This window comes from Numenius arquata, chromosome 15 (assembly GCF_964106895.1).
Source record: "Numenius arquata chromosome 15, bNumArq3.hap1.1, whole genome shotgun sequence".
Taxonomy (NCBI): Eukaryota; Metazoa; Chordata; class Aves; order Charadriiformes; family Scolopacidae; genus Numenius; species Numenius arquata.
The window spans coordinates 8,259,100-8,280,052 of NC_133590.1; the positions used below are offsets into that span (position 1 = coordinate 8,259,100).

General features: G+C 42.6%; 1 protein-coding gene across 1 annotated transcript; it reads left to right on the forward strand.

Annotated features, from left to right (window-relative positions):
• The first annotated feature begins 2,748 nt into the window (after positions 1 to 2,748).
• On the forward strand, positions 2,749 to 20,672 carry PLEKHS1 (pleckstrin homology domain containing S1). Its single transcript, XM_074159108.1, has 14 exons — positions 2,749 to 2,779; positions 3,802 to 3,893; positions 3,999 to 4,105; positions 5,486 to 5,620; positions 6,759 to 6,834; positions 7,502 to 7,609; positions 8,295 to 8,378; positions 11,919 to 12,029; positions 13,047 to 13,162; positions 14,454 to 14,663; positions 14,774 to 14,875; positions 16,765 to 16,900; positions 17,693 to 17,781; positions 19,468 to 20,672. The coding sequence occupies exons 1-13, from the start codon at positions 2,749 to 2,751 to the stop codon at positions 17,759 to 17,761; spliced, it is 1,377 nt and encodes a 458-aa protein (XP_074015209.1). The 3' UTR covers positions 17,762 to 17,781; positions 19,468 to 20,672.
• Positions 20,673 to 20,953: the final 281 nt, after the last annotated feature.

Consider the following 20,953-nt stretch of genomic DNA (forward strand, 5'->3'; position numbering starts at 1 on the left):
AGCATTACTTTAGATCACGTCCAAAAAGCATTAATATTATTTAACGTATAAGAGAATCCAAACTATTGACCTATAACCGAGACAGACATTGACCCGACAATGAAAGTACGTTGTCAATACATAGGTAGCGTAAGAAATCCTGCGTCACCGTCGTATGGTTTAGTAAATGCTGTTCTTTAAATCTGAGCTTGGTTACATTTTATGGTGCTTTACGACCTTTTAGGGTTCTTAATGTTGCTTTATCTTCTGGTCATGGATATGATGTTTCAGACGCAGCTCTGGGGAAATAAAGGGACTGTTCAGAAAGCTGAACCAAGAAAAACAAGCTGTCTCCTGGCTTTTTTCTGCATGGGAGACGTTTGTGGCTGCCTTAAATGTGCATATTTTTTCGATTGCTTGTAAGTGAATATTAATCTTCTGGATTTCCCCTTTCAGAACGGTCTTTACTTTGCTTCCCGTGGCAGAAACAGGAATTTCCTTGTGGGTCATATTTCAAGGTGTTTGTTTTTATGCAGGGACTATAAGAAGGCAGTCACGGTGCAGGGCAGGGACACACCGTGTTTTGCTGCAGGAGGCAACCCAGGGCATCTGGAAACAATTCAAGGTGCATTTGTCTAAGACCTTCTACGCCATAAAGACGTTTTTCCTGTAAGTATTAACACAGTTTGTTTTCTTTATCTTGGTATTATATTTTTGAAGTTTTGTAATAGCCTTCATCTTAATCATTTGCAGCATTTTATTTGCATTTTGACTGAAGTTCTCATTGCATTTCAAAAGGTTGAAAGCAATCAAGTCTTTTAATACCAGGCATACAAAAATCTGAGGGGGTGTAATCATGGAATTGGCATTGTCTGATCTGAATTAGACATAATCTCTTTAAAATGTTGCTTTCCGTTGAAGAGAAAAGACAATGAAATGCAACAATTAAAAATTTCTGCCCAAAATGCGGAGTGAGATAGCACAACTGTAATCTATGGGCTTTTGTCTTCCCACCTGCAAATCTTGACTTTTGCTGAAACCTGGAAGAGACTTTTCTCCTGTTGTGGGCTCTTGGAACATTGTTTTGCCAGAATTGCATCGTTTGCCAGTCATGGTGGCTCTGTCGGTCACGTTGAAAAGAATATTACATTGCCTTTCATTGCAACCCCGGGCAACTATTGACACTAAAAAATTGACTTTGTGTGCAATCATTTTTTGTTTCGGAAATTGCTTTTTCTGTTCTTTTTTTTTTTTTTTTTGGTAGGCAATAGATGAAAACCCTAGCAGTAAATTTTATAACAGTCTGTCACAGCATTTCTTCAGCAAATCTTTCTCCCCAAAAGGCAAAATCACAAAAGTTTCCCCCCCAAAAAAACAAAACCAACCACCAAAAACTACAGGCAGAAATGTTCTGCAGAGATCTCCAGTGGGTCATTCTCATTGACAGCACGGTACCGCCTGGAACAGGAGGTGTGGAAGTCTGTAGTTCTAGGTGTGTGTCAGAGGTAAAATATTGTGTGTAACCCACCCCGTGTCAGGTGAGTGAGGCCAGAGAGTAGCCAGCCATTTCTGACCACCACTCCTGACCGTTACTCCTGGCACCATGGAGTAAATCACTGCAGAAACAGAAGCAAAGGAAACCCCTTAAATGTCTTAGTCCGGTCAGGGAGCTCAGCAAAGAGCTAGAGAGCAGCACTTGGAATCCTTCAAATGTTCCTGGAAGAGGCTTTGCGGCTTCAGGTAGGACACACGTGGGAGACTGTGACCTTGTCGTAGCTAATAGACAACTTCGAGCCAAGTTACTGAAAGGAAGGGATTTGATTTTGCCAGGAATGAGAGCTTTGGGGTCAAGCAAAGGGAAACTTTCGAAAAGTTTCCTAAACAATGTTACAAACAGACATGGAAACAAATTGGAAATGTAAGCATAGGAGAGAAACTAGAGCTGATTTTAAATAGAAAAGAAAGCAATTGAGAGATAATAAAGAACTGCCCAGTGTGCAAAATGTAGTGCTGTGTATGCGATTGGTTGGGAGGAGAGCAGATTCCCATTTCCCGGGTAACATTGGAGGAGACATTGCAAAAATAAGTTGACATAAATAAAACCAGATACTCTCTGTTTAACCCTCTGAACAATCATAATACTAATCCACCTCTTGGAAAAAAGGTGAAGTTTATTTCATCACTGTTTATAAGTTGCTCTGAGGGCATTGTATTAAGAATGCTACAGACTTGCTAATTATTGTAGTGACCAGAGAATTATGACTGGATTTTCTAAATAGATTTTAACCTCTTTAGGCCAAGCTATGCCTGTTTTATGCAGGGCTGATCACACTGCTGAGGCAGTGTCAGAAACATCCGGAACGTAGATGGGATGCAATATTCCTAGGTTACAGGTGCCGGCAGGTCTCACCACTTCCTAGGCAAATCAGCTCTTACTAGTCACAATTTTATAATTTAATTATAGTAGAGTAAATATAATATTATAGCATATAATGTATAATTTACTTTATAATATAAAATATTATGATGTGTAATAGTATGCTTAAATGCGTAATACTCATAATTGTTTATGTGGTTTATTATAGATTGTTCTATGTTTATATTACATAATTCAATAATCACTAGGAAAATAAAAACTCCTGAGATATTTTTTATTTTCTCAGGCAGCCGTGCATGCAGTGAAATGCTGCTTAGCAGCAAGCACAGCGGAAGGAATTAGTTTCAAGGTTTCTTACCGTCTTTACTATCTGGGTGGAAGAAACAATCAGGATGGCTTCGCCAAGTAAAAGAAATTCTGCAGGTACAAAATTTCATTTACTAAGATTTGTCAGTAGTAAGGTTGAAAACAGGTTTCACGGAATCACGATATATGATACCATTCTCTTTGTCTTCCACCAGCCAAGGATACTGTAGTAAACAGTAGGTGAAAACCAGGGGAAAATAACAAACTGAAAAATTTTGAGATCTCATCTGGACTCACGCTGGGTGCTAATTCTGCCCCTCTGCTTCCTTCCTGAAGGAATCTGTCCTAAATGCAGCATTTCCCTTTATAGCAGAATTTTTCTTGTCCCTGACACAGAGGTTGAACTGTCATTTGTAAAGAGTGTTAAAACTGTGCTCCCTTCAGTCACTGGATTCTTAAAAAAAATCTTAATTTCCCATACACAGTTTATAGCTCAAAAAATGGAATGAGATTGCCACTCCTTTCACTGGGTGTTGAAGTGCGTTAATAAAACTGAGATTTTGATCAGAAATCCACCAGTGATTATTAAATGTGAATCTTAAACTACGGCTGGGCACAGAGTACACAGGGTTGCAAATAAATACATTCAGGCATTTCCCCACCTCACCTCCCCAAAGGTTTTAGCTCATATTTTACTTGTAAGAGTTTTTCCTCTTATCTCACCACGATTCACGGTATAAGATGATCTCTCCTTAGCTGCGTTAGCAACCTGTCCAAATCTGCAAATATCATTAACCAGCTGTTTACTGTCTTTCAGATCACTAATTGTGAAGTTAAATAAGACCAGTTAAATAAAACGGAGGCTCAGGATACCTTTCGAGCCCTCTACATACAGAGTCACTATTATTTGTTGACAGTTTGGGCCAGTTGTCAGAGTGACTTTGACGTCAGGGCAGCATGGCCTGGCCCTATAGTTTGTAGCCTTGATTTTTGTTTGTCTTCTCTAATTGTAACGTGCTTTATGGACATTTAAGCACAGAAACCCAGTGTTCAGCAACAATTTCCAGTTCAAGCAGGTCTTTGGTAGAGATTAATTGGCAACAAATTAAGTAACGGCACTGTTCATTTCTCTTTGATAGTGACAACTCAAAATACGTTTTGCCCTGAGGGTGGAGTCTGCAAGCACGGATTCCTCATCAAATCCCCACCTCTTCAGCTTTTCAACTCACAGGTATACTAGCACAGATTAGTCACATCCCAGCAATCCCTCAACAAGCATCTGCTATTTCTTCTATCTTGATTTTTAATGACAGACAAATTACTTTCTCTTCGGCAGAATTCCTGGAAGAGGCGTTTTTTCATCCTGTCCAAATCCAGCAAGGGCAATTACGTCCTGAAGTACCTAAAAGGCCAGAACATAAAAGGCTCCATAGCTGTTGATCAGTAAGTAATTCAAATGCTTCACCTTTTTATCTTAAGTCATGTATCAGCGCCCTTCAATGGCCACTGATTGTATCAACAATTGCTCCTGACTGAGGTTCTTGATCCAAATCCTGCGGAAGTCCAGAAGAGTGTCCCTTGGGCTTTTGTAGGTTTTGGGTGCAACTTACAGTGTATGATATATGTAGAAGTGAAAATTCTAAATTGCTTTGATGAAATTTGACACGTTTATGTGAGTGATCGTTTATGTTTATTTGATGTTTATGTGAGTGATGTGGGATCTGCAAACCAGGCTGCTTGGCTCGGTGATCCCGAAGGCTGCATTCCTGGAGCAGAAGGTGTTTTATCTCCTGTGAGGACACTGCTGTGCATTCACTCACATGCGAGTGAGGATGGGCTATGCCACTCTTAACTGTGATACGCAGCCTTGCCCACCTTATGGCTTTACAAAGTGCTTTGGAAGTTGTGCCGAGGTCTCCTGGCTTTCAGGCAGCCCTTTGGGCTGATGCTGGCTGCCCCACTGCCTCTTGCTCCAACGAGAACTTGCTCTGCTTGGCTTGTTTGGGTTGGTCATTTCATTCCACTGCAGCAAGGCTGGGCATCGCTGGCTTTGTACCAGCAGCCTTTGCCATGTCACATGTGGTACGAGATACATAGAAAGGAAGCAGTAAGTGTAAAGGGAAACGTAAAGATTTTACCAGTCAGACCTGGAGATTAATACTCCAGGCTCCTGGAATTGTTAGGCACGGAGGTCACTGGACTCCCATTGCTGTTGAGCTTCTTCTATTAAAAGAATTTACATTGTGAAGCTTTCAAAAAAAAAAATCCAGCTTGCTCAATGGTGTGTGGTTACATTATTACCAACATTATTGTTGTTATTATTTTTACTAATTTAACTTCTTAGAAGTTAATGGAAGTAGTGCTTCCATTTAAGTATCCATTAAGAGTACTTCTTGTCTGTTCTTCCTTCCCTCCATTAAAACACTGTTAATATACAATTAGTTTCAAATCAAATGCATTATTCTGTAGTGGTTCAAAAACATATGCCAGGAATTTTTCTTACCATCATTTCTTTTCAGGATTCTGTCTTAGACCAACAGCCCCTTTTTTCAGAAATGTGGATCCAAAGTCTGGACACGAGTCTTTGCAAAAGTCGATTTTATTTTATTGCTTGGAAGTTTTCTTCGTTGAAAGACCGTCTGGTTCGAATGTGTGCGCTTATTTTCTTGAGAATTTTTTCTGTGGAAAAATGTTTACCTTTTCCCCTGCAGATCTCATCATATTGTGCTGTGCTTAGAGTAAATTACGCACATACACGCATATGTATGTGTGTATGTGTGTATGTATAGTTACATAGGATGTTCCATATGGTTATTTTAACAGAATCGTAAATATTGAAGTTGGCATAAGCAATTCTGAAATTATGGAAACGGTGAGGAAGATGTTTAAATGCCTTCCTGAACAGGTGATGTCCGTCAGTACTGGGAACAGACGTTACTACCTCATTGGGAGCAGCAGGTGGGCACAGAGGGGGTGGAAACGCAGTATGACATTACAGTTAAGCCCCAAGGCAAGGTCCCGCTCCCTCACAGCTGCTCCCATCCCTTCCTGTCTCCCAGCTACTGATGGCGCAGCTCTGGGATGAGACGATTCAGCTGGTTGATCCAATGGAAAACTGCTCTTTTCCATGTTGGTTTTTTTGCCCCTGTGGCCGGGTTAATTTTTGCTGGTTCGGGCTACAATGTCCAACATGTGGAAGTAGCGGGAGAGTGCTGCTGGGAGCGGGAATGGCAGCGGCAGCACGTCAGTGTGGCGGTGCCGTGTCAAACCATACCAGTTAAGGGTCAAGGAAGAGCAGAGAGCTTTGTCTTCTCACCCAGTGGCTCCTGGAAATTAGGAAAGCTTCTGCTCCTTATGGATAAATCACAGGAAATAACTTTGCCCTGGAAAGTAGGTTGCTAATCAAGGGAAGCAGACTTAAGGGGAAAGTTCCCCCAAGGGAGAACAGGTCCCAGAAGGAATTCCTGGGGCCGTTACTGTGGCAGGGAGGTGTGCTCCCTGCTCTCCCAGGCTGCAATCCCGTCCTCAGCCAGGGCAGAAACTGCTGCCGCTGAGACGATCAGCCAAAGCTCGGTTAGGTGAGGGAGGACATTTGGCACAGTGCTCCTCTACTGCTCCTTCCCAGCTTCTCTTCACTTTCCCAGCCACAGGCATGTCAGGGGGTTTTCTGCCTTTAGGCAGAAGAGCAGCTGAAGTGTGAAATGCTGATAAGCGCAGGAGAAAAACACATACCTCTGTGTTACTTGAGCGTGCCACCCCACACCTTCCCCCAGGACGCTGCTCTCACAGCCCTGGCTGGGTGGGAAGTGTTCCAGAATTAACCCAACTCCACCGCAGGCATGAAACAGGGCTTCAGGAGCCCTTTCATGGTGTGTTTCTCCTCCGGCTCGCCCCAATGCGTTCCCAAGCCTCGTTAGCTGTCTTTACAGCAGGACTGGGCAGAGCAGCATTACACACAGAAAACGAAGCAGAAGGCACCGTCCCTGATTTCAGGGAGTGTTATTTTGGGCCCCATGGGAAGCAGCAGGCAGGCAAGTGGGTTTTTCTTGTGTTTTACCTGGGAGTAGGTTTTCATTTCTGTTGTTCCAACCTACAGGCAGGAAACAGAGGACTGGGTCGCTGTGATATCTTCAATCTGCAGGGAGGCCAAAGGAGGTGGATGCTGCCCTCAGGTGACACGTTACTGCACTTGATTGTAGAAAGAAAGAATTTTGTATTTTCGTTAGAGACCTGTGCAAAGGAATTATCCTGATTTCCTGCTTTTGGCCTTGCCTCAGTTAATCAGAAATTCATTTTCCATATAAACCCTGTACCCTGTTTTTATGCATTAAGCAGGCATTGCACAGTCTGTCTGTGCTGGGATTGATTTTACATTGAAGGAGTCTCTTTGAAGAGTAAGCCACATGGAAATTAGGAGATGATTGACGTTATGCTGCAATGAATTGCCCCTTTGATGCATCAGAATGAAAACTGGTGTGTTATTCTTACCGTGTGCTTTTTGGTTATATTTACATGCTGTTTTACAAACTGATCCACGTCTAGTCTGTCAGTGTAGGAGCAGCTGGAAGCTCTGTTAGGTGAAGCTCAAGCCCAAGTGTGTCACTTTGTCAGCCAGCTGGGCCTGCTGGTTCAGACTCAGCACTAAGCTACTTCCATCCCTACAGCTTCCACTCAGCTCAAAGTGCAAGCAGGACAATTTATGTCTGCCTGAAAAATGCCATGTAGACAACCTCTCTGAGCCATTAGAAGTAAAATTTGGACAAGTGGGATGCGTTGGTACGTTGTAGTCCATGCCCATCAGGTGCTTGTCTTCTTATACTGCTGTCGTCTTATTTCTAGACCCAAGATCTTCCAAATCCAGAAGTCAGAAGCCGGCCCTCCTCTTTGCCGTCATTCTTGAATCCCGTAGATACAACCAGTTTCCAGGAAAGGCAAAGCTACCAGAAGGTAAACATATTCGCCATCCTTACTAGTGAGTTTGCTCCTAGGGCAAACAAGGATTGTGAAATTCGATTTGTCCAGTTGCTTTTTTGCATCAAAAGTTCTTAGAGTTTGTGCAGTGGGTGTCCGCTCTGTTCTGCTCTCTGGTGGGATTTCTCAGCAGGACCTGGATGGTAACATCAGAGAGTCCCCACAAAGGAAAGGCGTTTGAGTAAAGTCTGCATGTAAGTAGAGGCAGGTGTTGGTGGCAATAAGCAACGATACTCATTAGCTGTCTCGACTGACTGGCAAAGATTAGCGGGCATGAAATAAGCCCCTGCAGATTGGCTTTGACATGCCTCGGCAAAGCCACGCGATGATTGTTTTGGCAGCTGCCTCCCACATTCCTCCTGGCTCGTGACTGTGCTTTTCTTTGTCTCGCTCGGCTCGAGAGGAGTTCATGTCCAGTTCTGCTGTGCCTTCCAGATCTTCCCCCTCAATACTTAAATAGAAAGGAAGGAGAGCATTGCTGCTGTCCCAGAGCGATTGCAGTCCCCGTCCCCTGGCGACGGGCCGAGTGGCAGCCAAGGGAGCGTTGGTTTCCTCTGGTCACAAAGCTGTGTGCGAACGGCCCGGCTGCAGGAAGCTGAATGCAGGTGAAGCACCTCCAGTGCATCTCCAGGAGTCGTCAACACTTGTCTTTTGTATACAGGAGAATGGTCCCTCAGAAGACAAGAACAGGCCTAATTCAGATCCTGGCCCTCATCGGGCTCCAAGAGGAGTTTTTCCAAGCCAGGTGAGCAGAACAAATCAAACAGCCCTTGACTTGTTCAGTCTGCAGAAGGGACTCTTGGCTCTCATCTCACCCGAGTGTCTGTAACTATACATTGTTCGCCTGCTTTCCCAACACGCTGAGTTGGTTTTCACCATAAAAGTTTCATAAATATGGTTAGTCTGTTGTCTCGTTTAGCACTGAAAATAACTTTCTAAGAATTTGCTTGGAATACCCTTTGTTTACTTTGTCTCTTAGAGGTGGATCCTGAGAATTCCTGTGCAGTAGTTGCACTTGTAGCAGCTCTCACAAACTTGGTCAAGAAAACCGATGATTTACTCCTCCCATCACCTTTCTCAGCTGTGCCGCATTCTTCCTAAATGTTTTCTTTCTCCAGCCTCTGCCAGTAGCAATTGAATGAATGTATCTGAACTGCAGAACAAGGGCTTGTTAAATTGGGGCACACCTCAGGCCTGACCTTCTGTCAGCATAAATATAACTTCAAGCAAATTAGCTTCCATATCTGGCAGGAAGGATTTAAAAAGATGCAGTGATGGATGTTATCATCTATTATTGGCTAAGTGTTCTGACCTGTGCTCCCTGAACAAACACCTGCAGCAGTTTCAGATGGTTTTCACCATTGCTCTGGATTACTGCCTTTGCAGCAGAGTCAACAGAACAGAAGGCACAACCAGGGCCCTACCACACCAGCACACAGTTTGGCAGCTGAGTTTAAACCCATCTTTATTAACAGTTTATGCGTGGGACTATGACCTAGAGTGGCTGAGAAACAGGGAAAAGAATCTGTCCTGCTATCATAGCTAACGGGGTGGTAAATCATGTGCTGCAGTCACCATCCACGTATAGAGGCTGGCAGCAAGTATGAGATAATACAACTAAATTTAGTGGAAAGTAGTAAAAAATAGTTGAAACTAGGCTGCAGTGCTATGGGCAGTTGGCATAGCTCAGCTGATGCACAGTACTTTATGAAGCTGCAATAATTCCATTGTGAGTCTGACCTCTGAAATGCATTGAGTTTGACTTTAACTAGTGCTGCTCTGGATGCATACCAGGGCTCTCCTTCTGTCTCTTTCTTACACATGCCTTTTCTGTCTCATTCATTAACTCTTCTCATATTTATGATGCCTCAGAGATCATGTATTACATGCAGCTGTTCGGACTAGGACAGACTGACCGTGAGGGTTAAGCGATAAGGAATTTGGATTTTACCTTTCTAGCCCGAAGCAGAGGGAATAGCAGGAAGCTCATATTTCTGTTTCAGCAGGTGTGGAAATAAAAACATTTGCCATACAGCTAACAAGAAACCAAAATGTTCGTTCGTTTGATAAAAATATTTCACTTGCCTCATAAGTTTAGCATCTGCAAACATCTCTGGATCTATTCTCTGCTCGGTGATACCTACACAGCTGACTTCCAGATTAATCCCTTGTATTTACTTCCCATTAGAAGTATGACTCCACATTTCCAGTGTCTGATTCATTTTGCTTTTTATCAGTGGATCCTTCATCCAGTCCCAGATCTTGAAAACGCTTTGGTCAGTAGCTGTTAGTGATGCAAACAGGAATATCAATGTCAGCTGAGTCTCGTCACTGAGGCAGGGACCTGGGGGGGTCTGGGACCTCCCTTTCAGCCCATGTTTTGGAGCTACCAAACCACATCTGACTCAGCAGCTCAATATCAGCTATTCTGACACACAGCTTTCAATACCTGAAATACATCAAAATAAGAAGCCCTGACTGGCATCACCCCAAACTGCTCATTACTGCATTGCAGACACATAGGCATCCTCGTCAGGAGTCTGTCTTCAATATCTGTTACACACACCTGATTTTTTGAAAGAGAAGTTCCTCTGTCCAAGGGCAACACACAACTTTCCCAAAGGAGTCTGTAACTAACAACTTCTCAATTGTCTGTAACTAACAATTTCTCCGTTGTTCTCCAGGTATCATTTCCATCTTGTTCTACAGCCAATTGTCTCCATAATCTCTTTCTCTCTGATGAAGATCCACACCATGGTTCAACAGATGCTTTAAGTGCTCATTTAGCTGTATGTCTGAGAGTAATTATACACCGAGGTTAACTGCACTGCTCTGGTTGTAAAGCGCCTGGAGGATCTGAGATGTCGGCAAAGATCTTTAGAGAAATACAGTGCTTCAGGTCAACCTTCTCCTTCCCATTGTCCCTAGTATATGGGATGGTGCCAAGGAGAAACCCTGCATTTGGCAAAAGGCAGCCACTGTCAGTGACTGAAGGCTCATCAGCTGGGAAGCTGATGAGTGTCATCTGCTCTCTAGGATGACCTAGGAGACTGAGGATCTCAAACTTCATAAAATCAGCTCCTCTTCCCCCTTTTCCCCAAGTGTTTACTTGTTTGGTTGATCCAAACCCCCTGAAAAGTTCCTAGGAAATTCATTCATGGTTTTAGACCATGACCATAGAGCCAGGCTTGCTCCTGCTCTGGTTTTGTTTTGCAATTCTTGAAGGACCTTTTGCAGGTTTGCTCTGACTCCCACAGCATGAGCTGGTTTTTATATCATTTACACCAACAAGGAACAAAAATACATTCATCATCTTTAATTTTTATTCAATGCCAGTTCCTTCTCTTTACATGTAAGAAAGTAATTAGTTTAATTTACTTTACCTTGAAAATGGTAATATATTCTGTGGCATATTTAGCAATTATTAAAATGATCACCATGGAAACCAAGGATATAAGTGGAGAGATAAAAAACAGTTGCATCACAAACATGGCATGGAGGATTGCATTGGGAGGCAGCTAAATACCCATTACCATACTCTTCATTATAGTGAAGTCAACAAGGAGACATAAAAATAAATAATTTATGTTTGTGACTTAGAAAGGTAAACGTAGTGGAGCAATGAATTTCTCCTTGTCTGACCAAATTGCCACAAACTTAGGATTTCAGGTATTTATGAAGGCAGACTATCACTCGGGACACAAAGAATTCAATGTCGGATCTCCAGCCCTCCAGAGAGAGCTTCTTGATCATGGAGAATGAGTTAATAGAATTCTTGTCAGTCAGGGAAATCCCAAATTCATTCTTTACTTGGTAAAAGGTGCTTAAAAAGGACAAATATATCCCGATCCACTTCTAGATTTCCTACAGATGTTTTTCCTAGTGTAAGGACTTAAGAACTGAGCGCAAATAAAAAGTCTTTTCCGCACAAGTGACCCTAAATGCATACAGACTCATACACGAAGCGTTCAACCCACTTGATTTTTATACAAAATAACAGGTTGTGGACATGCAGTCAGTTGCAACTGCCCCGTTACCACAAATCCACCCAGGAGAAGTACAAATAACAGTGGCCGGTTTTGTCCACGAGCAGTGGATCTCAAAAGCACAAGAAGGAGCACAAATATAGAAACCTTGTTCGTAAAACAGACTGGCTCTCAGCATGTCTCACTTCAAGGAGAAACACGTCTTCCCGTGTTTGCTGTGGATATTTGCCGATTTTATTATTTTTCCATATAAATCTGTGTAACTGAACTTGTTAAATACAAATCCATTCTTTTAACAGGATGACAATGTGGGAAAGAGTGAGGAAAATCTGCTGTCGTCAGATACAGATGAAGAAGCCAAAAAGGATGAAGAAGACTATTACCAAACTCCCAGCAGTATTTTAGCAAAGGTAGGTTATCAGTTGTGAGTTCTGCTGGTTTGTTAAGAGCTCCAAGGAGATAGGAGACATTTAATGAGCCAAAAAGGAATCGGTATGAGGAACCACTAGTACCTTGCGAAAGGAATAGGTAGATAAAACAGTAGATAATGGAGCTTTCATTTGTACAAGAAAAAATACACTAAACTCATTCAAAGGATCTTTCTGGTGGAAAGCGGCATTTCGACAAAAACAAATTGCTGGTTTTGTTGAAATTCCCCAAATTGACTGTTTCATTGTAAATGGCTTTTGCCTATTGTATCGCAGGGTTGGTTGTTGGTTGTTGTTTTTTTTTTTTCCAAAAGTGAAAGCTTCATTTACAAAATGTAGTTGTATATTATTTTTATGTATTTTAAAATGTAATTCTGTTGAAGCACCATTAGGCTGCATAAAACCAAGCAGTAATTTCAAAATGCTGTGAAACATTTTGGTATCTACATTTCAGTGTGAATCAAAGGAACAGGAGGAATCATACTGGTTATTTTAAACAAATTTTGGCACCTAGTTTGGGAGGCTAATTTCTCTCGGCTTCCCATACAGCGGTCAGGACAAGCTAAGTCAGGCTTCTGGAGAAGTCACAGCCTCTCCCAAAAGACTGTCCAGCTAACTGAAGGACATTAGCAATGTGATTTTGTCATATAATCTAAGTGCTTTAAGTTAAGCACACCCAAAGTACAAGACTCTTTTCAAACTGCTTAAATTAAAACATAACAAAATTTTTGTGATCGTATATATATACCTGGAAATGTGCCAAACCGAAAGGTAAGCAAATGGTAGCATCACTAATACCAGATAACATTAACTTGTAAGTTTGAACCACCTTTCTAGTTCACGGTTTCTGGGAAGTGAGTTATTTGGGAAAAGCCAAGGTACATTAGCCAATGTGTTTAAAAAGCAAAGGACTGAACAAAGTAAGGAAATTAAGATTTTTTTTTTTCTGTAGGTAGGGCAAGGATATTTGCGTCTTATGTTGTCATGTGTTTCCAACAGTGCACTACCGAAGTATCAAAGCCCGACCATACAGCTGAGTCTGATGTTTCTGTGCAAGAGAAGCCTGTGCAGGAGAACCCAGTAAAGGAGAACATTTATATGTCAATGAAATCACTGTAAGTAAAAACTTCATTAAGGTTTGCAAATTAAAAGTGATGTAGTGGTACAGATGGACCTATCATCTGTGGTATTTATACAACAATATCTAGAGGCTGCATCTTGTTTGAGTGAGTCCTCCTTTGCTCTTGGTTCAGAAAGTTCAGAACTCGCAGAAATACCAGAGTGAAATTCAAACTCATCGAAGTGAAATTTAACTCACATTGCAAACTCACGCATTTAGACAGGCTCTGACTATAGGATGCAGCACTTTTTGTTGCCTTAACACTTTTTCTAGGTGATCATGACATAACAGCTCACCACTTTACTCAGATACCTCAGCCGAAGTCCAGCAACCTTTCACATAGGTACTCTTCAGAGCATTATCTAGTGGTTAAAAGAGAAGGGTAGACTGGGCATTAGGTCCAGTAAGAAGTTAAGAAGGTGATCCTGAGTAGGTCACCTCCTTCCTTCCCTTTTCCCATCCAAATAATGGGTTTGATGCCCTGTACTTTGAAGGTTCGGTGTTTGGCTTGACACAAAGAAAGACCTGAACCTCGTATGACAGTTGTAGGGCCACAGGGAAACTTCACAACCTCCACAATACAGCACAGTTTACTGAAGAGAAGTGTGCCTACACGGTATAAGCCTACCTCCTGAGCCCCAGGACTGGTCCTTGGCCATTAGCTATGGCCTGCCAGCCACAGACAGTCAGGTCTTATGCCACACAGTGGGAGGCAATCAGAAATGCAGACCAACAAAACAGCTTATTCCAATAGACTTATTCAAGCTCAGCTGTGTCTTTGGGAGCCCTTGGAGCGAATTACTGTAGAAACCTCACAAGCCTATGCTATCTGAGTTAAAATGTACCAAGAGTAGCTTTTGCTACTAACCCCGGTCTTGTTTGGGGCGTGGAGGGGAGTTGCCCCCAGCATTATATGGCTCATCAAACAAAAAGCATTCAAGCACATCTGAGCTGCTGCATCTCCCACGGGACAGCATTACATCCTTGCAGAAGCCAGTACAGCCAAGGCCAACGATCTGTACTCAGTTTCTTTGTCAAGGCATGTTGTTAGCTGGAATGTTTTCAGGCTTAATAAATAGTCTTTACTGAAAAGGTTTATTTTGGGCTTTACGGTCCGTTTTTAGAAGGCCTGTTTATTTTACTTAGCTGTAATTTTGTCCACTGCATATTCTACAAGAACTTGTTATTCTTTGCTTCACTGACGGCTATTTGATCCAGCTTCAAACACAGCAAGAGCACCTGGAACTGCCAAACCAGTTCATTTTTTTACCACCATTCCTCTTCAGTAGGTTGCTGGATGAGAGTTGCCAGTTCATGTGCAGACGTGACGAGCTCCCGTCTCCTCCCAAATGCCGAGACAACGGTGCACATCCAAGAGACTTGGAAGCAAACAGAGACCTAAAACTCCCAGAAAGCAGCACCAGCCAGCAGCCAGCCCTCCAGAGAAGACAAAACTCATTACCACTTTCGGTGGTTCAGTTGTCTATACTGCTCGGGTAAGTGTCCTCTCCATTTTTTGTTACAGAGAAGACAGATGTGTCTTCTTTGTGGGTTTCAGTTGAGGTACTGGTAGAGTGTGCCTGGTCTCTGATGTTTTCTCTCACAGTCAAGTTAAAGATGAGACCCAACTGCAGAAGCTGGATATTTCCGTCCCCCTGGCTGATCTTAACAGCTACCTAAAACTTACCGAAGCAGCAGGACAAATATGGTAAGTCCTGGATGTCTTCTGATGGTGCTTGTCAGATGTGAATGAGAGACAATCAGTGAAGGTACCAAAGTGAACCACCACACGCATCCATGTACAGTTTTGTCAGTGCAGGACAGTGTGTGCTGGAACTTCAGTGATTCCTTTCTGCTCTAACTCTTCATGTACTTGAGTTTCTATTTCAACTGCTGTTGAAAAGGGCTATGTAGAATCAAGATGCCTTACCATGCTGTGTAATGATTTGCAATGAAGTCCCACCCCAAAAGCTAATCTTCTGATGTTGATGTGAAATCACCTAATCGCTGCTACCCAGTTTCACCTGTCATTTGGTGAACCGTAATGACAGTGTGTCTCAGAGATACAGTGAGGGGATCTATCTTGTGAGAGGGTAAATAGGGCCTTTAGACCAAAAATCTTACAGGCTTCGGTATAGGTGGCTAGTGACCCTTTGTTATTGATGATAAAGCCAAAAATTAGGAAGCGCATACGAGCGATAGACTTCAAGTGCCTTTTATTTGACTTCTGTACCCCCTCATGTACACTTAAGAAGAAAAAGGGAATTCGTGGAAAGAGATGACAGTCCTTTGGAAAGCCATAAACCATAAAACACTGGAAAGGGTGACAACATGGAACCAGCTGGCACAGAGGGAATCATTTCCAAACCTATTAAATTCTGTGATTCGCTCTCCTTCATCTAATCCTTTCTTATCTTTTTTTTCCCTTTAACCTCTTACCCTGTGTCCCCCATATTACACACCTACATCACGTCACTTTGTCATTTAAGCAGTAGCACCTGCAAAGCGCTCTGAGGCTCTCCGGTTAAGTGTGAGCTGTAAGGGAAAATTTAACATAAATGATGTTCCATAAATCAAGCTGCCTCGAGTCAGATGCCAGCATAAAACTATCTCCAAATTAATCCCAGCACTGGTTCAGTGCTAGGCGGAGATTCTTCACAAGCAGGTGTTATGGGCCAGAGCACATACATATGTTTATTAGCCTCATTGGAAATGAGTCCCTAGACCTTCAATATCAATAACTAGGATGAAGCTGTGGGAGCAGAAAAAACGTTCAGTGCATACCCCTGTTCTGCCTGTTGATCTTTCCCTGCCACACGTCACCGAGACTGCCTTTGGCTGTTGCTCTCATGTTCACACTAATCAGATGCACTGTGTGCACAGCAAGTCACTTTGTTTCAGCCACTGTCAACAAGAAGAAAAAAATACCATTGTAAAAGGGACTGGAAATGGGCGCCCACCTCAACAATTAGATATACATCTAAATTTACAGAGCTTTCTCAGTGGAAATTTATATTGAAAGAATTTGGGGCTCCTACCAGGAGGGAACAGAGCACTAGGTCTGTCAGGTCAGCTAATCCTAAATAGCTTGTCATTAAGGAGAGTCTACCGGAGACCAGCAGGGAAGAGATACTGGAATTTCCATAAGGGTCCTGTCAGGACAGCAACAGTTCTCTCTGATCCTTGCAGTTTTATCATAGATAAAACACATGATAATAAGTTTTAATTTCGTTCTTTTGGGATGACTTTGGAAATCATCTCAGTCAAGCATTGTGCTAAAGCATCTGCAGTGCGTCTGGCCTGCTGCTTTCGGACTGGAATCCCCAACTTTCACTGCTGACGTTGCTATCACCAATCTGCCTTGTTAACCTGCTGCAACGTCAGTGTCATGTGCGCTTTTAGGAGGACACACTGGGATGGATGAAGCAGCTTGGTTTCAGTTAGAACCAAACCAAAAAGTTGTGAAGTCATTCAACCTGTGTGTTATTTCCAGAGGGCAGCACCATAAATGCAATCCTGTTGGACCATTGCCGTTCTGTTGGCAGTAACTGGATATCCCGTGTGTTTCCTTTATTGTCTGTCCTCCAAATACCCTAGCGTCTCACAGTGGACTGGTCCTCACCAGCTGGGATGTTTGTTTAACCACGGAGACCACATAGTGGCTGTGAATGATCTGCAGCCCCAGGACGTGGAGGAGGCTTACTTCTTCATCAGCAGGTCCACAAGAAAGGAGGTAAGCCTGACAGACCTGAAGGTGACAGTCATGAATCAAGCCAACTGAGAAAGTAAGTTGCTTCTTGCATTTCAAGTGGCCCCATCCAAACCAGTTTACCCTGGTTTCAGTTTGGCATGAATAACTTCAGAATGATGCTAAGGAGCTATTTGGTACTGATGTAGCATTTCTTATCACGGGGCTATTTGGGGAATGCAAGGTCAGCACTGCTGTGTTTAAGGACTTGATCTCAAAGAGTCTGAGCAATCCCAAGAGGTGCTACTGGGCAACCATAAATTAGAATTACTTGGTATTTTTTTGCTAAGGCCCAGGAATTGCAAACTTTGGAAAATAAACAATTGCCTCCAGTGGATGCGTAGTTGCTTATAGTGGTTTTAGGTATGGAGGCCAGAGCCCTCCTGGGAGAGCCCTCCTCAAGCACCACATATCTCCTTGTGTGATACCACTTTCTTTTTTTGAAGAATGTGGGCGATTTCTAAGTGGTGCCTTAACACCACTGTGATCTGCTACATGTTGACACCTATGTTCCTCTCAGATGGACCCATATTTCAGTATCCATGTTCTCTGACCCATACCTGAACACATTCCTATTTGAGTTTTGCTGAGAAAGTCGAGGTCATCAGATGCCGTTGCAATCTAAGGGAAAAAAAGCCAGTCTCAGGAAGAAAAAAATACTCGTCTCTTAACAGGGTATTTATATTTAGCTAGTTAAAGTACAAGTCAGACGGTAGCACAAACGTTGATCAGATATAACAAGCTCTGAAAGTTTCTCTTATTTTTTTCTTTTTTAAGGTGAAACTTACTGTATGTAGGATTCCACATTCAGGTGTCTTCCATGTTAAAGGCTGCTCATGTTCCTGAAAAAAGAACTCAATGATTAAGTAAGTGCCAAATTCAAGGGAAAAGATCAGGGAGACTAATGTGATATATAGTGTATGGAGGTAATCTTTATCTTCTAGAGCTGCCAGATATCTTTTGTTGCTGAAGTACAAAGAATAGAGAACGTGGATTTAATTTTCATTGTATGTCCTAATAACTTGTATTGTTGACATGAATGGCACGTGTTTGGGTTGTATTTCATGTTGGCATGTATTTCAGTTACATGAAAAAACCTGCAGGCCAAATCATTTCTTTGGCACTGTGTATACTCTGTACTTGAGTAGAAAGCACTGGTTCACGCCTCTGCCCACCTCTTTACGTTGAGTCACATTGACTTATACTGAACTCCTAATCAGTTAAGGGTGTGGAAACAACTTATATTTGGAAAAAAGCCATGTTTTCCCTTGCTTCCGCTTAGCCATGGAAAGGCAAAGGCAAGCTGAGAGCTGTGGTGTTGGAAGGGAGGCTGGTGAACCAAGTGTCGTGTAGTGATTCAGGGGGGGCCTCCTTTTGTGTTACCTCCCTCTCGTGTTACAACCACAAAAATACATTCAAGGGATGATGGGAAAAAGATCAGGTTGGAGAAAAGGAATGTGTCTGGAGCACCTTTGGTTTCACTGGCAGCCAAAAGAAGCCCTGAGTGAAGACTGAATGAATGGATTTGTGAGATGAGGGCTGGCCTGCTCTGTGAAAGTGCTACCGGTAAAGACAGCTGGGAAAACCGGGGAGAGAAACGCTGCATAGGATGCTGTGTGCACTCAGCCCAGCGCAAACAGAGTGCACGGAAAGAGTTTTGATGCTACCATGGGGATGTCACTGGTACCACAGCATTTCCAGAGCAAGTGCTCATTTTTTTTTCCCAAACAAGGACATGTCCTGTAAATATTTATTTGTGAATCTCTCTCACTTCCATTGCTGTCATAGAAACATGGCTGATTTTCAGCTAATATCACACCAAAAGGTGCCTGATACGGAACTGCCTGCAGGGGTGCCTTTCCTGGATGCCAAAGGGGAGCTTTGTCCTGTACGACAGTGACCTCTGCCGCTCGCAGAAACATGGTGTGACATGGCGTGTATGCAGAACACACCTATTCTCTATATGGATATGTACACATTTGTGTATACATGTTTGTGTGGGGGGCATATTTACATACATATATATTGCTGTAAAATAGATTGTATTAGTATTCAATGATGTGGCAATGAACCGAATCACTGTTTTTGAGTACAGATAATTTTATCTTGCCAGATACAACCAAAATAATTACTGGGTTTAGCATGCATAGTATTATTGATATTAAGAGATTTATACAAGCTTTGATTAAGGTGGTTTTGGCCCAAAGGAGGTATTTGTCCAGCTTCCAGTTGAATTAGGCCAAGTCAGTTACTACGGTAAGAGACTACACTCACTAAAATCAGCACTGGTGCCACTTACACCAGTAGAAAATTTGACAAATGTGGTTTGTATACTTCCTTTAAAATCCAGGCTGGACTTTAAAAAAAGCATTATAAATACAAATATTTATACAGTCTATTCAGACTCAGCTCCTATTCAAAAAATTAATTTCCAGGCTGAATGTTTCCACAGCCTGTCTCTTCTGCTTTTGAGATAAGAGTGTTTGGGACATGCGTATTTCTCAGGGTGGGAAAGGATCACTTTTAGATATTTCCATTTCAATTTCGTTCAGAGACCTGTTTGTGCTGAATTCTGCATAAAGGCAGAGGGAAACCCCAGTTCTGGAACTACAGAGGCTGAAAATGGAAGAAAAGACATTCCTTGGGAGCTCTCCTCCAAAGCTGCTATGGGACTCCTTTGCTCTGCACTGCCCCTTTGAGCTCAACAAATCCCTTGCTGCCTGAGGAGTCTCTGAGGGGTGGGATGGCTGGTCATCACCTCACAAGGCTTATTCCAGCGCTGTGACTGTGTCAGCCTCTAGGCCTGAATCCTAAAATCACAGATCATCTCATTCAAGAGTATCCACTGAAGATGTCACCCTTGACCTTTCCTGCCCAAGGTCTGCCCAAGCTCCTCTTCAGAACTTTAAGAAAGGGAAGTCCAAATGTTCTTGTGCTGTTCCAAGACTCATCTCTGTCTAATTAGGATGTTTCTTTCTAATATTTATCCTAGATAGTCTTTTTAGAAAACAAACCTGATTTTTTCTTGCCCTGTTTTCAGTGGGCATGGGAAATGCTGGATTTCCACTGCCTCTGGAGAAATCTTCACTCTGGAAGGTATTTTTTCTGCCTGTTCTTCCTTCTCTCTCTCTCTCGTTTTTTTTTTTTTAAACCAAACATCCTGCATTCTTTCAACATTTTTTCAACATTTCCTGAAAGTGGTCATATGTTACTGAACCGTGAGACAAATACCTCATTTTCCAGTTACGGGCGAGCAAAAGAGCTGAGACAGCTGTAAAGCAGTTTCCTGAAACTTCATAGAGAAACATTCCCAAAAAAGAGGTGAACTAGCCAAGAAGCTGTGAACCCTACGTGATGGTAGGAGGAGACCCACCACGGTGGCACCTGCACGCGGCATTGCCGCTGAAGTGGAGGTTGCACAATGCATCCTGCACCTCTCGGCCATGGAAGAACGTTACCTTTGGACAAAACCAGGATTTGGGTAGATATATATAGCCCGCACAGCGTAATTCCACAATATTTCAGAAGACTGGGGGACTAATTCTATACGTTGGTAAACAGTTACTGATGTGTTACCCCATAATTGATCATTATGTCAGTTTACACAGGGATAAATGCAGATAATTAATGTCACATGTTGGCTGATTCATAACACTAAGACAAATACAATACGGAATTGACATCGGTACAGTAAATTCTGGTAGGGTGTGTGAAGTTGTCTGCCCACATATGATTAATAAATGCCTTAACACTTTGCAACACATTGTATTCTGCAAATGCCTCACTTTCTCCTGACACTCCTCATTCTCCAAAGACTACCTGCAGCTGAGTCACCAAACAGCCCTTTTAAAAAAAGCTACCCTTAAAAAACAAGATCAATCTCATTCTGTAACATTTTTCCCAATGTGAAAAGTTTACCTTTCTTCAGATGAGCAAGTTCTGCTAAACCTCTGGGCTGCTTCTAGAAGTAACAGCAAAGGGAGATGGCTACATGGGTGGTGTTACCCAGTGCTTGCATTTAGACCTGAAGGGAATGTC

What these genes read in the sequence shown, in the direction of transcription:
- PLEKHS1 (XM_074159108.1), top strand. Translation starts at nt 2,749, where the DNA reads ATGGCTTCGCCAAGTAAAAGAAATTCTGCAG. An exon ending in AAAGGCAAAGCTACCAGAAG is followed by an intron (nt 7,610 to 8,294) that starts GTAAACATATTC and finishes TTTTGTATACAG; the next exon opens with GAGAATGGTCCCTCAGAAGA. An exon ending in CCAGCAGTATTTTAGCAAAG is followed by an intron (nt 12,030 to 13,046) that starts GTAGGTTATCAG and finishes TGTTTCCAACAG; the next exon opens with TGCACTACCGAAGTATCAAA.